This window comes from Solanum pennellii, chromosome 12, assembly GCF_001406875.1.
Source record: "Solanum pennellii chromosome 12, SPENNV200".
Taxonomy (NCBI): Eukaryota; Viridiplantae; Streptophyta; class Magnoliopsida; order Solanales; family Solanaceae; genus Solanum; species Solanum pennellii.
The window spans coordinates 269,153-285,436 of record NC_028648.1 but is presented as its reverse complement, the minus strand read 5'-3'; the positions used below and the strand labels follow the sequence as shown (position 1 = coordinate 285,436).

General features: G+C 29.8%; 4 protein-coding genes across 4 annotated transcripts in view; 1 reads left to right on the top strand and 3 right to left on the bottom strand.

The window, feature by feature from the left end:
- Positions 1 to 1,989: 1,989 nt before the first annotated feature.
- On the bottom strand, positions 1,990 to 6,831 carry LOC107005858 (diacylglycerol kinase 5-like). Its single transcript, XM_015204511.2, has 13 exons — positions 6,699 to 6,831; positions 6,060 to 6,267; positions 5,538 to 5,660; positions 5,330 to 5,458; positions 4,946 to 5,031; positions 4,655 to 4,778; positions 4,485 to 4,533; positions 4,012 to 4,094; positions 3,781 to 3,848; positions 2,954 to 3,028; positions 2,788 to 2,875; positions 2,595 to 2,711; positions 1,990 to 2,488 (listed from the first exon to the last, which is right to left on the bottom strand). The coding sequence occupies exons 1-13, from the start codon at positions 6,746 to 6,748 to the stop codon at positions 2,195 to 2,197; spliced, it is 1,494 nt and encodes a 497-aa protein (XP_015059997.1). The 5' UTR covers positions 6,749 to 6,831; the 3' UTR covers positions 1,990 to 2,194.
- A 3,015-nt stretch (positions 6,832 to 9,846) lies between these two features.
- LOC107005859 (peroxidase 27-like) lies at positions 9,847 to 11,928 on the top strand. The gene is made up of 4 exons (XM_015204512.1): positions 9,847 to 10,079; positions 10,394 to 10,579; positions 11,036 to 11,201; positions 11,353 to 11,928. The coding sequence occupies exons 1-4, from the start codon at positions 9,855 to 9,857 to the stop codon at positions 11,760 to 11,762; spliced, it is 987 nt and encodes a 328-aa protein (XP_015059998.1). The 5' UTR covers positions 9,847 to 9,854; the 3' UTR covers positions 11,763 to 11,928.
- Positions 11,929 to 12,081: 153 nt separating this feature from the next.
- LOC107005904 (mitogen-activated protein kinase kinase kinase 17-like) lies at positions 12,082 to 13,011 on the bottom strand. The gene has a single exon (XM_015204550.1). The coding sequence runs from the start codon at positions 13,009 to 13,011 to the stop codon at positions 12,082 to 12,084; it is 930 nt and encodes a 309-aa protein (XP_015060036.1).
- A 741-nt stretch (positions 13,012 to 13,752) lies between these two features.
- The window catches only part of LOC107006674 (putative anthocyanidin reductase), a 3,109-nt gene continuing 577 nt past the window's right edge, over positions 13,753 to 16,284 (bottom strand). The window contains exons 2-6 of the mRNA XM_015205189.2: positions 14,914 to 15,081; positions 14,613 to 14,830; positions 14,357 to 14,516; positions 14,079 to 14,289; positions 13,753 to 14,005 (exon numbers count right to left, since the gene is read on the bottom strand). Of these exons, the coding sequence (XP_015060675.2) occupies positions 13,852 to 14,005; positions 14,079 to 14,289; positions 14,357 to 14,516; positions 14,613 to 14,830; positions 14,914 to 15,081 (911 nt within the window). The 3' untranslated portion in view covers positions 13,753 to 13,851. The remainder of the gene's footprint in view (positions 14,006 to 14,078; positions 14,290 to 14,356; positions 14,517 to 14,612; positions 14,831 to 14,913; positions 15,082 to 16,284) is intronic.

The window sequence follows — 16,284 nt, the reverse complement described above, 5'->3', positions numbered from 1 at the left end:
CAAGGAATAAAAATTGTCTTATTTATCTATATCCTAAAAGACATCTTTTTTTGCCAACAATATACAGCCTAGCACTACACTTTGCATCCACAGCCATATTTTTACTTTATATCTGTATAGTTGATTTTTTGTACAATAACATTATACAATATTATTCATTAATATTATTTATCACTCCTCTATTTTAAAAAAAATTAACACGAAATTTAAAATAGTAATAAAAACTTTTAAATATTATAATTTTATATTAAAATTATGTATAAATATATTTTATTTTTGTTATTTTAAACTTACCACGTGCAAATTCGAAATAAAAATATTATCAAGAAATACAAATCCTTTTTAGGGACTATGAAAAACAAATCTTTTTTAGGGACTATTATACCATTTTTGTATTATATACCAACAATGCAAGTATATTGTATAATAATAATATCTTGTATATTTGTTTTGTATTAAAAAAGGTACAACAAGTTACGATTTTTGTATGTGATATGCAATTACATTATTATTCAAAATCAGTCAAAAATTCCACCAACAACTAATTAAACAAGAACATTTCCAAATAATTTACAAGAATAATATTCAAAATTCAAATTCACTTTCTTAGAGACTCAATAATAACTTTTTTTTCATTACGTATATTTGTCAACAGATTTAAATATCATCAACAATTCAACAAACACAATAACTAATACATAAATAATTAATTAAGACGAAAGTTTAGAGGAAAAAAAACAACATTTTATTGATTGTTTATCGTGATCATCATCATCATCAAAAATATACATAGAAATTAAACATGAAGCTTGAGATTGAGAGTAGCTAGCTAGTCTTATCAATTAGGTCCCCAACAGCTCAAGTACATGACATTTCTTAAAGACTCTTCAGATTGCTTCAATTTTTTGTCCTTCATCATATTCATAGTCATTTTATTTGAAACATGATTTGTAGATGATTTTCCATTAAGCTTCTGCTTAGTTAGATAATTATAATTAGCCTTGGCATGTTGTTCTAATAGTCTCATTGTATAATTCCATCTAGCAAATCCTTGATCTTTTAATAATTATATAATATATTATACTAAATCAGACAAATAAATTTAAATTAAGAAAATATCTAGGGAGTATCAATTTAGCTGATCCAATGATCTCTTTGTTCAATGGGAGCACCTGGTTTTTCCCTAGTCTGTGGGGCTGGACTTTGATCCTAATCCAAACAATATATTAAAAAATAATAATAATAATAATAATAAGATCCAATGAATAATACTCCAATATTTTTATTCCAACTATCCATTCAATTTGTTTTGGGTTCCACTTTTATCTAGTTTCACCTAGTGTTATACTGTTGTTTTTTGTTTTTAGTTTGTTTGATTTGCTTTTTTATTAGCTGTCTCGTATTATATTAAAGTTTGATATATTTGAATTTGTACCATGTAAAAAAGAAGTGCTTTTTATCATGAATTATTTTATATCTAACTAGTGTTATACTATTTCATTTATTCTATATTAGTTGATTATTATGTAAAAGATAATTTTTTATATTAGTTGATCACATTATTAAATAAAAAAATATAATTAATATTTTCCTAGACCTTGCCATTAGTTTCTTTTTTATATACTCACATTTGTTTCTAATGAAATCTTTACAGATGTAAATTAGTAAAATTATCTTCTTATTTATAATTTTTTTATTGCAGTTAAAATAGAAAGTAATCAATTAATATAGGATATGGAGGTGGTAAGTAGACCTCATGTCTCTTTTCTTTTTATTTTATTTAATAACAGGTAAATTATAATTTATAGCAAACAAATTTGGAAAGAGAGTAATATTTTGACCTTATTTTAAAAAAATTGTATTATCCAGAATACGATGGTCCATAATCTAATCTCTTTTTTTAAAAAAAAATGTAAATTAGACATATTTGTTACATATGTAAGAACTTCATAAAGAATTACAGATAACAAGCTTTTATAGTTGAAAACATTATTCAAAAAGATAATCGAATATCATAATAAAAAGTACTACTGTATTGGTTTACATTTTTACTTGTCTAGTATGCTACAATTGTTGTATGTAAGCTAACAATTCTAAAGGCTTAATTAACCTTCTTTTTTCTTTCCTATAACTGTAATTTTCAGCATAACAATTCACGGAAACGCCTCTTACATCCTGACAACACATGTACTGGTTAACTCTGTTTTATATCGGAATCATCTGGAATTCGGAAACTATCAGCTGCACCTAACTTTCTCCTCTCCTCCACCAAGTCATGTTCAAAAAAACTTTGATCTGTTATAGGAACATTGATACTTTTTGATAGACAATGTGGAGTAGCAAGCATGTTCACTTGACCAAAATGAGAGATTTCTATAACAACTTTGTCATCATCTTTAGGAAGTGGTTGTTTCCATGGTTCCCCATCCATTCTCATAAATGTATGCTCACTAGCACCCTTGTGAAACTCAAATCGTATACTATTCGCCTAAAAAAAGAGTAGAAATAGAGATGAACATTGTACATCTATGATCTAACGATCGATCAGTAAGAACATATTAACCAATGAAACATGTTTCTATTGAATTAACAACCTGTGCAAGACGTGTCCCGTGCCCTCCTGGAGTAAACAAAATAAGTCCATGCCAAGCATCGCGAAAACCAACAACTTCAAGTAGACCATCATCAACATATGGAGGAGTAAGATCCCTCTGTTTAAAGTACAGAAAATGTTTTACATTATTGACACATTTGGGTAGAGGATAGTTAAAGAAAATCGAAACTGACCTCATGCAGCTTCTGCTTGTTAGGTTTTCCCCAAGGATTAAGTCCACCGGAAAAGCTGGGCAAATTAAGGCAGACAATAGACCTAATGCTGCATATCGAACCACAGATATGGTTAAGAAAAAGGCGCGAAAGTAATGCAGTAGGTAATAGAGAACCATATTACTACCTGCTAGGAATGTGTAGGTCTATCCATTCACCTGACCTTTTCATTATTTTGACATTTGCTAACTGAGCAATGTTTCTGCGCACAGAAACAGATAGATCAACATGTTTAGTTTGAAATGATACTGTAGTTATTAAGAGAGGCAATGTTACATTAATCATTATCTTCACATACTAATGTAACACAGACAGACATAGTTGATAGTAAGGGCACAACTTTATTATTAACTAATCTCACCAACCAAGCGCTATGTTTGATTTATGATTTATGATTATGACCCGTGCCACTCCAACCCCCCTCATGGGGTCTTGCCATAGGCAGAATGTTGGCATTAACAATCCCCCTCTCTCAACACCTGCCTCATTCAACATGTTGCTCTTGGAAATTGAATTTGTGATCTTGACTCTGATACTACTTGTTAGGATCAAGTGCTACCATTATGCAAAAAGTTATAGCTAATAGCAAAGGCACAACTTTATTTCTAAACTAAGAGAACCAATTAAGCAAGTGCCATGTTCTATCATTGACTCTGACCCAAGCCAGCCACTTCCCCCCCTCATAGGTCTTGCCATAGGCAAAATGTTGGCGCTACACAACAACCACTATTCACTATGAAGAACAAGAGAAAATTACTGATACTGTACTAGAATCAGTATCAGTACAAGGTTTTCATCTAAAGGAGGGTTCTCATGGAAGTACACAAAGTTATTTCCCAAACCATGGTGTCATATGGGCAGGGAGAAAGGTAATGGTATGTGTTCAAACAATGAAGGAAATAAATGATACGAGCAGCGATATACATACAGGTTAACCTTGACTATAAAACTAACCTTGACGATGGGTGCATGAAAGAAGTGCAAAACCATCCTTGTTTACAGACAAGCTTTGCATAATTCCTCTAAACAAATGGTGAACAAAGAGAAAAGACCATCAGATATTTCATATAAGAGTAATTGAACAAATGAAAAGACAAAAGGACCAACAGTTGAAGTACATAAAGATAAAACAACATGTAGGAAAATATAACATTATAACACCATATTCCAAATGACAATAAGGACCTGATTAACCAACTGGTGTTTGAACTTTTCTGGATAGAGCTTCCTCTCGCTGTGAAATGCATGTGAAACTTGAGCATCCATTCCTACAAGTTGACGGAAAAAAGTGAAAAACTTCAACTCAGGAATGAAAATATTAATATTACACCAGATAACGCAAGAATTAAGCTCTTGATCAAATCGGCCACACTAGGAAACATCTCACTGCTGAACAGATTCAATATGAAGTGTTTCTACGAAATGTAGATCTCTTAAATACAGCTTTTAGTATAGATATACTGTTGGTTTTAGCTTTCACCAACATATACAATGGTGTCATAAAACCAATCTAGTCTCATAACTGTTTGCTAAAACAGGCTATATATGTATACCAACCGAAAATGTTTCTTCTGGACTAGAAAATGCCAAAATGGAGTAATACAATATTGTAAAGATCAGTTGAAGATGTAATTCAAAAGATAGATTACAATTCTTACCTATGCTGAAGTAGTTCCAAAATCCTCCCCGAAATACATGATAGCCTTCCTGAAAATAAGCAGAATTCACCGTATAAGAAAATTGACTGAAGAATTTGATTCTCTTTGCTGGTATACATTTCTTGTTGCATAATACACTTCATAAGAAAACGGATTGAAGAATTTGATACCTTGTTCAAAGTATCAGCTTGAGGCGCACCGTGAAAAGCATGCAATGAATGTGGTAGCTCAAGAGGTGCAATAGGATCACAAGAACCTTCTTTAGGAGCCCTCATTTTCATTACAATATGCCAGCTGATGAAACACAATAACCATCATGTCATTTCGGATTTATCAACATCTATATTAAGAAAAAAAAACTTGTGCGTGCATTGTAGAGATTCATGAAATTCCAGCCAGACACAGGTAGCAAAAGAGTCAGGGAACCTTCAAATTTCACTATGCAAGTAAAACCAAGTTACCTGTCAACTTTCATTTCTTTTCCATTTTTCACTTGATTGAGGAACGACTTCACGGACTGGCAGTTAATACCAGGATTCTTTTTCCCCTGCAATCATTAGACAAATTCTCAAGGAGATGAAAAGTTAATCGATACACTACCTATAACAGTGTTCTATAAAAGGAATTTGACCAACATAAACAATAACAAAGCACTTATTAGTTATATGTTAGATTTGTCTCTAAGCACAAGTGCTATTAACCTACATTTAGACCACAAGCTTTTTGAATCACACGAAAGACAATCATTAACTCAAGAGTGAACTATCGCAACATGTTTAATGTCATATGTAGCATAAATTGTTCGTTATACAAGATGATAAATGTGATCTTAGTACATATCTTACCCAACCAAACGCAAAAGGCAGATTGTTTCCTGTTCCTAATGGCACGGTTGCAATCGGAGGTGGATGAGCTAAATTTAGATCTGATACAACACCAAGAATCCAACCTGCTGTTCCATCCCCACCTGCCACCTAGAGGTGAGTAAATATACCTCAGATATATCGCAACGAATAAAACATAAGTAATACTTCAACTAATTACTAAACTCACTATGATTCTCAATCTCCTTTCGATCTCATAAGACGAGCTATCTCCATTTTGCTTATGCTTTTCTAAATTGGAGTAGAATTGATGTAGAACTTTGTCAGGAGCCTTTTCTCCCAAATCAAATACCTGAAAAACAGTCATTTCCACATTGAACACTTTGGAAGATCGCGATATTTTGTACTACACAAAGAGCTCAAAAAACTTTGAATTTATGTATGTGAAGAAATGAGAAATGCATATGCATACCAAGAATAACTCACTATAGTCCAACAAAATGGAGTCTAGAGAGGGCAGAGCACTCGCACACCTTACCCCAACCTCAAAGGTAGATAGGTTGTTTATGATCGACCCTAGGCTTAAGGAAAAGAAGTAACAGAAGTACAAGAAACAACAGATAGTAACAGAACAATAATTAAAAGAAAATAATCAGAGTACAAGTAACAACAGATAGTAACAGGAATCGATAGGCAAAACACTTTAACTTCGCATTCAATTAAATAGAGTCATATAACATGAGAAATTTACCTGATTTTTGTTAAAAAGAGTACCAAATGTGAAAAGAAGTTGTCCTCCTAATTGACCACCACTTTTGGAGTTGATAAATACTAATACAGGACAAGAAGCTACTTCATAGCCATTCTCTATTTCCTTTTCTGGTACAAGTATGTAATCAGGAATGTAATAATCCTTCAAATAATTTTCAGCTTCACAATCTATAATAAGTGCTTCATGACTGCAAAAAACAAAAAGCCTATATTGTTCAAAATTTAAATGTAAATTGTCATGATGCCCATGAAACAATAACAACTTAATTTGTGTACTACTAAATCTACTATAAATTTGTGATATAAAAAATAATTTTTTCCATCTATTTTCTACCAAACCAATTCTGTGAAAAACTGTAAAATGCTATTGGACAGATTTTTATTGAAATATTGAAAAGCGTTCTAATTTTTTCATATAGACATAAGTTAGGATTTAGAGTATACAAATGAACTCTGACTAAAATTGAACTTATTTTTATAGAGTCTCATAAAATTTAATATCTACAAGTACTTCTAAAGTAGTTTTTAAATTCAAATCCACGATTATAATTTTTTTAAAATGACTCTTATCATCTTAATTATGACACACGTATATTAGGAGAGAGTTATATAAGAGCACCTTTTGTGGAAGAAATTGTGAAGTGTTGATAAGTTTGCATCCTTGACCATAGTTGCAATCCTGTATTATAAAGTTTGAATTCAGATAATTATATGTATAACTAAATTTTGAAGAATATAAAAGAAAACGTAGAATCACAATCTATAGTAGTAATAAACCAAATGTGTTAATAAAACCTTCCTAAGCTTTTCTTAATTATTAAGAAAAAGTTGAATGATTAAGATTTATGTGACATTAAATGTGTTATATATATAAAGACAAGAAAATTAGGCAGAAAAGTGGATTAGTTGAAGGAGCGTATGCAATATTTATGCTAATTTGCCATAATATTTTTTAGAAAAATATTTGACGGAGACTAAAATTAAAACGGCCAACTTTTGACAAAATTAAAGGATTGAAATGGCTAAAAATAAAATTTAATTAATGGATTATTTTTGAATCAATTCTCAGAAATAAGCATAAAACTATCAACATATTAAATTTTGTCTTGACTAATTAAGTAAAGCACTCCAATTTTAAAAGTGTATATTTAGACATTAATTTAGTTTGAATTGACGATTAAATAGTTTAACTAATTTTTATTATGTGTTAGTGTACATTAAATGCTGATGTGAATACATAAAAGTTGAAGGTGTTTAGATAATCATTTTATTAGTTGGAGTGTTAAATTTGTAAAACTGAAACGAGATGAGGTGTCTAAATATACATACTCAAAAATTAGAGTGCTTATTTGACCGCCGAAATCAAGCTTCATGGTTTAATATAACTCAAAAGCTTTTGAATCTAACTTTAAATTCTTTCCATCGAAAATAACTAACAACATTCCTATATTTATAATAAATAAGAAATCAAATTATATATTGAACTAGGATTAGAAAAAAAATTCTATATAAATCAGGACAAATAAATTAAAACTAGACATTAATTAAATGAATATAAAAAATAACAAATCCTAAACAACTTAGATTCATACTCGACTTTACATTATTATTTCAATATTTAGCAATATACTTTTATGTTATTTTCTCGATTCGTTAACGTATATATATACTTGTGACGATCACCTAGTTGCTCGTATTTTCAACAGAAGGCATTCCTCCGGTCAAACTTTTTTTGGGGTACAATCACTTAAATTATGAACTAATTTTGTGAATATATTTATTAAGTAATTTCTAATTAATAATTTTCTTAAAATCCTTGCAGTAATTTGAATATTTCGTGTGAAATATTAACAATTCAAATGTGCACCAATTTAAGAATGTGGCTTAGTCGTTAATAAAATAATAAAAATATTAAGTAATTATTTTTTATCTTTTAACTTCGATGAATATGATTATCTAGTATTTATTAACGGTGAATTTCGAGACATCATAAACCAATGGTGTTTATTGCCTAAATGCTTCCACTTTCTTACACTAGTCTTATTTCAAAGTCCACAACTTGAATTGGCCCAACTCGTGAGATTTCTTTGTCAACCTTGTTAGTTAAAAACCACACAAGAGGGAACAAAAATAACCAGAGAACAAACATATTTATTAATTAAAAGGGAAGAAAGGACTATTTCCTTTGTTACATTTCGACAGTCAAATATTTTAATTTTATTTATGAATTTGGATATGAAATTACTAAGTTTTTTTAAAAAATAATTTTTTTTTATAGATTTAAAAGCTATTTTAGAAGTCTAATAATTTATGGTTTAAAATATTTGAAAGTCATATGATCAAATTATGATAAAGAAAAAACTCAATTTACCTCTTGAAATTCAAATTATACTGCATAAAATGAGACGGAAAAAATATTATGTTGTGCAAGTTTCAATTCCGCTTCATCTCAAAGTTCAAAAGTGAATTGAAGAGTCAAAAGTAAATTTTATATATATAGAGAGAAAGAGCTATCTATTTTGTTGCTAATTAATATTGTGACGATTAACATGAACCCACATTATTATTTCTATATTTTTTTCATTCCCCTTTCACAAGTTTTATTATCTTATTTATCAATATTCTGAAGTCTTCCGCAATGTGCTTCAACATTATGTAAAATTTATTGTTGTTTGTTTACAAAAAGGTTAGTTTTTTTTTTCTTGTGTGTGTGTCTTCTTCAAGTTTCAAACACAACACTATATTCATACCATTATAGATATCAACCTCTCAAATTCTTTATATGAGTTTAAGTTTTATTGTTTTAACTTTATGATATATATATATATATATATTTCTTAATTCATATGACTTATGTACATCTTACTAATTTCAAATCTCATTTACAGGATTACAACCAATATATTTATTATTTATATAATTTTTTACTTTGAATCACCGATCTTGCATAAATTGTTTGTTACCAAATAACCATCATAGATGTTAAATGTTCAAAAATGAATAACACCTCAGTTATCACCTTCACCTAATCATGAACTCTAAAATAATTGTTTATAACATCCACATATAATTCTATTGCAAGTCTCATCTTTTAGCTGTCAGAATAAATTATAAATTATTTGATTAACTGATAAGTGGCATGTTACCATTAAAGTCAACTACAAAACTATTCTTTTTATCTTTTGATTAATACTTAAAGTACTGAAAAAATCACAGTTTCAAATTAGCTGTTCTAAGTGGAGGCTAATAGGGACATATTTTAGTACGTAGTTGTATCACAAATTATATCGTTGAAGGGACTGTTTGCCTTTGTGAATAAGTTATATTTGAAATACTTAATATTTGGAATATAGTATCATGATTAGTAGTTGTATCACTTTTACCTTTAATTTCATGTTATTTATTTAGACAATTAAAAAAATAATTATATTTTATCACGAAAGTATTATTAATCTTTATCCCTTATACCAAATAAGAATATCCTCACGGCCTCCTCGTCTTAGACATTAATATTTAAACCATAATTTGATGAGTAGGTTGTTTATGCCAATATAAAAATAATTTTTATGATTCAATTAGGACTTCAATTCAACTAGTAACATAATTTTTTTAAAAAAAATGTCAAAAGAACCCACGTTCTTACATCTCTTCACGACTACTTCATATCTAATTAATTATGTAATAAAAAAGAAAAAAAAATATACAAATCTTAACTATACTAAGTATATATAAAAGGAGAGGAACCTCTTTGCATTTTCTTCAAACCATAATTGAAATGGCAATTAACAATTCAAATTGTTTGTTGATTTCATTGACTTTTTTCCTTATTGCATTTGGTTCAAACCATGCAAATGGAGAAGTACTCAAAGTAGGATTTTATCACAAAACATGTCCTCATGTTGAATTAATAGTGAAGGGAATTATTGATGATGTTATATCAAGAGTCCCTAGCCTTGCTGCCCCTTTGTTGAGAATGCACTATCATGATTGTTTTGTTAGGGTAATGTATATGCAAAATTAATTAGTATTTTTTTTTTGTTACCATCATTTTATAAGTATATGCTTTCTATGAAAAGATTATGGTAGTGTATTTTCTTGTATAACTAGCACTTTAGACATTATTATTGATATTCATTACTCAATATATAGTTCCATCGATGAATCTTTCATATATATTTCGTTTCAAAAAGTATTTTTCACTCATTAATCAAACGTGAAAAAAATATTACTAGTTTTTCAAAGTTTTTTCGTGAAAAAATTAACTTTCGTCGTATCAAATATCTTTACTTAGGTATTTCTCGTATATTTTGGCAGGGTTGTGATGGATCAGTTCTGTTGGATTCCCCAACAAAACAAGCTGAGAAAGATTCAATCCCAAATTTAAGCCTTAGAGGATATCAAATTATTGATAAAGTGAAGACTGCTCTTGAAAAATCTTGTCCTGGCGTTGTTTCTTGTGCAGATATTGTTGCTCTAGTTGCAAGAGATGTCACTGTTGCGGTAAATAAATATATATATATGTTAAATTTGAGTTTAAGTCATATATATCGTCAATATAAATATATATATATATATATATATATTCTATTATTAAGTCATTATCCAAAAGATATTTATATGTAAATGTTCTTAAAATATAGATTTGAAATCTTAGAAAACAAAAATATGTTACCTTCTATTAAGATGCATGTAAAGATTATTTACACACCATTCATATTTTTATACTAGCACATCACTCACTATAAGAAGGATTTTTTGATTGTGGATAAGTGGGAAAATTGTGTCATAGATTCATTTTCCACCAAATCAACACTCGCTAGGAAAATTCGTGGTGAATTAATTACGTTATAACAAATAAAATTTCACGATGATATAAATATTATTTACATTAACGATGCACATTATGGTTTCTTTTTATTTTTATTTTTTTGTATTAATTTAAATGTGATCGATCAGGTGAAGGGACCATCATGGGAAGTTGAAACAGGACGAAGAGATGGAAGTGTGTCAAATATAACAGAAGCATTATTGAATTTAATTCCTCCTTTTGCAAACATAACATCATTGAAACAAGGATTCTTGCAAAGAGGATTAAGTGTTAAGGACCTTGTTGTATTATCAGGTAATTAAATCATTAATTAATGCTTCTAAAGTTTAAGTTACATATAATTATGTCATGCTAAATCCTTTACTTGACTTTTTCTAATATTTACTTCTTTATATTATGATAAATTCATTCTTATAGTAAATTTTTTGAATTCACCGCTTAACAGGTTCTCACACAATTGGAATCTCACATTGCTCATCATTCAACAACCGTCTTTACAACTTTACTGGTAAAGGAGATACAGATCCCTCATTGGATCCCAACTATATAAAAAATTTGAAAAAAAAGTGTTTACCAAATGACCAAAATACCCTTGTGGAAATGGACCCTGGAAGTGTTAGGACATTTGATACTTCTTATTATAAGCTTGTGGCTAAAAGAAGGGGACTTTTTACTTCTGATTCTGCTTTACTTGATGATAGTGAAACCAAAGATTATCTCAAGAAACAAGGAATTAATCCATATGGATCTACTTTCTTTAAGGATTTTGGTGAATCCATGGTTAAAATGGGAAGAGTTCAAGTCCTTACTGGAAATCAAGGTGAAATTAGAAAAGTTTGCTCAAGGGTCAATTAGAAAACCCCCAAAAAATTAAAAATGTGTTTGTCATTTAGTATTGATGCAAGTTCTATTTATGTGTTTGTCATTTAATATTGATGTAAGTTTATTGTGTGTGTTTTTGTTAATGGAATGACTAATCAAATTTTAAAGGCAGCTTAGGCTATCATTCATATGCAAAAAACATACTTTGGTCAAATTTTTTTTGTGAATTCAATAGAATTTTGGCTATGGAAAAAGCAGAAAATAATATATGATAAATAATATTGAAGAACAAGATATATAGTATATGAGTAATTAAGATAACATCGGACTAATATATCAGAGATGTTTGTATCTAGAGTGATGTGGTTGATAAGCCGCAAGTATATCCTTCTTTTCTTTGAGCGTTGATGGATCTCCTTATTTTGGCTTTCCATTCCTCATAAGTTGTACTAAACAAATCACGCTCTAAAACCCAATAATCACCAAAAGGATTATGAGTATTCATCATGTGATGTTCATTCTCAGTACTAATTACATTCTGAATAAAAGGATGATTAATCAATTCATCCACACTCAATGATCTACCAGGAACATCACAAAGCAAACAGTCTATCACGAAATTTTCAGCCATTTTAGAAAGACCAATATCTATAAACTGTTCATCGCCCATGTCAAATCCCCAAATCTGACGTTTATATTCATCAATCTGTTCCGCATACCAACTGCCCTTTCCGGTCAGCATCTTTGCAACAACGCACCCAACCGAACAGATATCGAAAACTTGATGCTCACGACTTTTTTCTTCTTTGGCAGATCCAAAATCAGCAATTTTAATCAACTTGTTATCCGGATAAATAAGTATGTTAGTTAATTTAATATCTCCGTGAATATACCCTTTGTTATGAATGTGACGGATACCCATCAAGAGTTGATAAGCATAGATCGCTGCAACTTGTTCGGAAATTTTTCCATTCCAGAGTATGAAATGTAGTAATGTGCCACTGTGGGCGCATTCAAGCAACAGATTATACGTACACTTTGAGTATTCAGTGCTTTGGTCTTCTCCGAAACATCGAACTATATAAGGAGAACCTTTTAATTTGTTCAAAATTTTAGCTTCTTCACGTAGAACAGAGCATTCATCTGTGCCAATTTCAGCAGATTTAACAGCTACAGCTTCTGAATAATTGTTGGAAGAAGAATGTGTTGCTAAATAAACAGGGCCGTTACATCCAACACCAAGAACATATTGTTTAATCCAACGTTTATCTGTTGTAATCATGATTATAATTCTTTGGAATTTTGAATTTGAAGAATGAAGAATGAGAAAAATTGTATAATAATAGGTCCTATATATAATAAGTTGAAAAATTCTTTTTCAACTGAGAAAAGGATTCCTTTGCGTAATTGGAATACAAAATTTGAAGTTGCATTATTTCCATAATTACGTATTTTTTGTATACTAATACAATATTATTCCTAGTCCTAGTAAATGAAGGATTTACGTGTAATATTTTGATCTTAAATAAACACAAGTGATATTTAAATTTAAGTTTCAAAATTTGAATGAACATTTACAAAATTAATTTAGGAGAAAGTAACTTTGAGTTTCAGTAAAAAAAAAAGAAATGAATAAATTTAAGTCTTATTGGTTAATTTGGTGATAAGAGAATATTATTGAGATTTATTTGACATGAATGAAAGGAGATGGAAGATTTAGAGAATGACAATAAAAGTATTTTACATAAATAACTCAAAACACTCCTTTAAAAATATTATCACAATTCAAAATAAGCAAATTTTTTACTATTGTAAAATTCACATTTAGAGAGTGTGAAGTAAAATTTATTCTGCAACACTCTTGAGGATACAACGGTTAAAAAAAAATTTTATCCGAAAATGTAACAAAGGCTATAGATGAAAGACATTTTTAACACTTTCCTATTTCTCATTAAAATTTATTGGTATGAAATTTTTATTTAAAATCAAAATTTTAAGAAATCAGTAAGATCTTAAAAAGCGATTTAAGAAATAAAAAGATTTTATACTTCATTGATATTAAAAGGAGTATACTGATACATCAAAGTAAGAGTTAAGGTTTGGTACATGTAATTTGCAATTCTTACTTTTGAATTGAGGCTAAGAATCCATGATGTATACAACTATTAATTGTATCTCTTATGATATCATTGATTTCATACTTGAAAGAAAATCCCAGTCCTCTCAATTTCTTTGATGAAATCTCCGAGGGGATCACTGAATCATGTCCTCCGCGCCTGTAACACAGATAATTAAACTATATATAAACTTCATGTGGATTAATTATTGAAGTAGAAATCGATGGATAACCTCTCTGCATCAAGGTAAGGATACTCGTTTTTAAGGTGATCGATAACTTCAGACAATGCCCAACTCTGAGCACAACATATATATCGTCCTTGTGCTTTAATATTCTCCATGAGGAATATGTGGGCGCGACATATATCCTCTATATGAGCTAATGCTATTGATCCCATTCTTGTGTTTACAGCGGTGAGTATAGCTAACATATCAGGATCACCTATAAAAAAATTAAAAGACGTGTTAACAAGTATTGTAGGTGCGTTAGTTACTGAGTTATGTCAAACCTGTTATTGGTGACAAGAGAACTTGAATGCTTGATGGAACTGTAGGAGTGAGGAATGGACCAGCTATAGTTGGTGTTATTGTTGAAACCAAATTAATGCCATTTTCTTTTGCAAACTGAAATGCTGCATCCTCTGTCAAAACCTTTAGTAGTACATAAACCTGTATAATAATCGATAAATAATGTAAAATTTGAAAGTACTACTTTTGATACGCTCAAATAATGCATTACTTTTTAAGGGTCCGATAGAGAATTACCCAACCAGTTGGTTTTGTGTGCTTAACATGTTGGATAGGTACTTTGCAAGATTCATCGACAAAAGGTCTCCATTTCCCAAAGTTGTCTCTGGCTGTGATGGTACTGATTGATGATGTGAATACAACTTTTTTAACAGAATTGGATTTCAAGCACGATTTCAGAACATTAAAGGTCCCTTCGATGGCTGGCTCTATCATATTTTCTTCGACATACCTCTCTTCAATTTAAAATTATACGATTTCAGATAATGTATCGAGGAGCAAATTTGAAACCAATGACGATTTAGATAAGCATATTTACCAACGTTTTCTGTGGCTTGTGGGCAGAATTCCATGGGTGCAGCAACATGAAATAGGCCAATGCAACCTCTCATTGCTTCATCAAAGCTTCCTTCTTCTCTTAAATCAGATTTGAATAATCTTAGCATCTCACTGCCCTCAGCCAACTTCAATAGATGTGATGACTTCTCTGTAATATTCAAAAATTCAACCTAAATATTACATTCTTACTCAAGACTCATATGAGTTTAGAGTAAAAGCAGAGACGAACTCAGGATTTGGACATAAAGAGGGTACCGTTGCTTTAAAGGGAGAAAAAACAGTTCCTTGTCTATGATCAAACTCGCTTTGATGTGAAATACAGTTACAGTTACGACCAGTGCACCAAATGAGTTTGATTATGAGAGTGCATCGTTAAATATATCATCCTTTTTTTTAGAGTTATCGAATGCATATGCACTCTAACACCGCCTGATGGGTCCCGCCTTTGAGTACAAGGTAGTTTGGAGAGTTATAAAGGTATATCATACCTAAATATTGTGTTTGGAAAATTGCAGGGACGTTGTTTGCAATAAATTTGTAATGTTTTAAAAAATTTGATTATATATAGTTGGATATGACCTAATTTCAAATAAACTAATATCTCTTCCGGTATAAATTATTAATCTATATGAGTTATATATTATTAAATTAAAGCTCTTGATCAATTCTAGTTTTCAACACTTGAAATTATTCATCATTTCGATCTTCTTACAAAACACTGAATATTTTATTGAAGGTTATCTTATTAATTATAGACCAAAAATACGAGCCGGAGTTTTGATGAATTTATATTTTTTGATCTAAAATTAAATTCTTAAAACAACTTTTTTTTTATCATATCCAAACATTATAAAAGTGATTAAGAATTATTAAATATGTTGTTAAAAATTTAAATTTGATGAATTAGACTGAATTTTAACATGTTTAACATGTATGTAAGATTTTAATACACACGCTACTAACACATGATGTTTATCTAGATCAATATTGGCATGCTACTTTACTAGAGAATTCACATGTCCCATCAATATCTCGTGAAGTACTAGTATATGCTAAAGTAAGTTCTCACATAGCTCGAGAAAAATTACAAACTTTACTGAGCGTTTGAGTATATTTTTTTTATGAAATTTTAAATTAAAAAAGCAATTTTTATTTGAAGTTTCTTATAAATAAAAAATTATACATATTAAGTAAATTAATTATAAATTCAGAATCTAGACTCAATCGTACTTGTAATCAAATTAAAATTTAGTGCGTGAGGTGGTGATGATAAATTTTTCGCTATAAATTTAGAATTTAAATCAAACTTATCGGACGAATCCATCTGATTAGGGTTTTTGGGGGGGGGGGG

Coding starts and splice junctions, on each gene's coding strand:
- LOC107005858 (XM_015204511.2), bottom strand. CDS start 6,748: ATGGTCAAGGATGCAAACTTATCAACACTTCACAATTTCTTCCACAAA. Junction 4,779..4,945: donor AAAGAAATGAAAGTTGACAG/GTAACTTGGTTT, acceptor GTGTTTCATCAG/CTGGCATATTGTAATGAAAA. Junction 2,876..2,953: donor GACCTACACATTCCTAGCAG/GTAGTAATATGG, acceptor TTCGATATGCAG/CATTAGGTCTATTGTCTGCC.
- LOC107005904 (XM_015204550.1), bottom strand. CDS start 13,011: ATGATTACAACAGATAAACGTTGGATTAAACAATATGTTCTTGGTGTT.
- LOC107005859 (XM_015204512.1), top strand. CDS start 9,855: ATGGCAATTAACAATTCAAATTGTTTGTTGATTTCATTGACTTTTTTC. Junction 10,080..10,393: donor ATCATGATTGTTTTGTTAGG/GTAATGTATATG, acceptor ATATTTTGGCAG/GGTTGTGATGGATCAGTTCT. Junction 10,580..11,035: donor CAAGAGATGTCACTGTTGCG/GTAAATAAATAT, acceptor GTGATCGATCAG/GTGAAGGGACCATCATGGGA.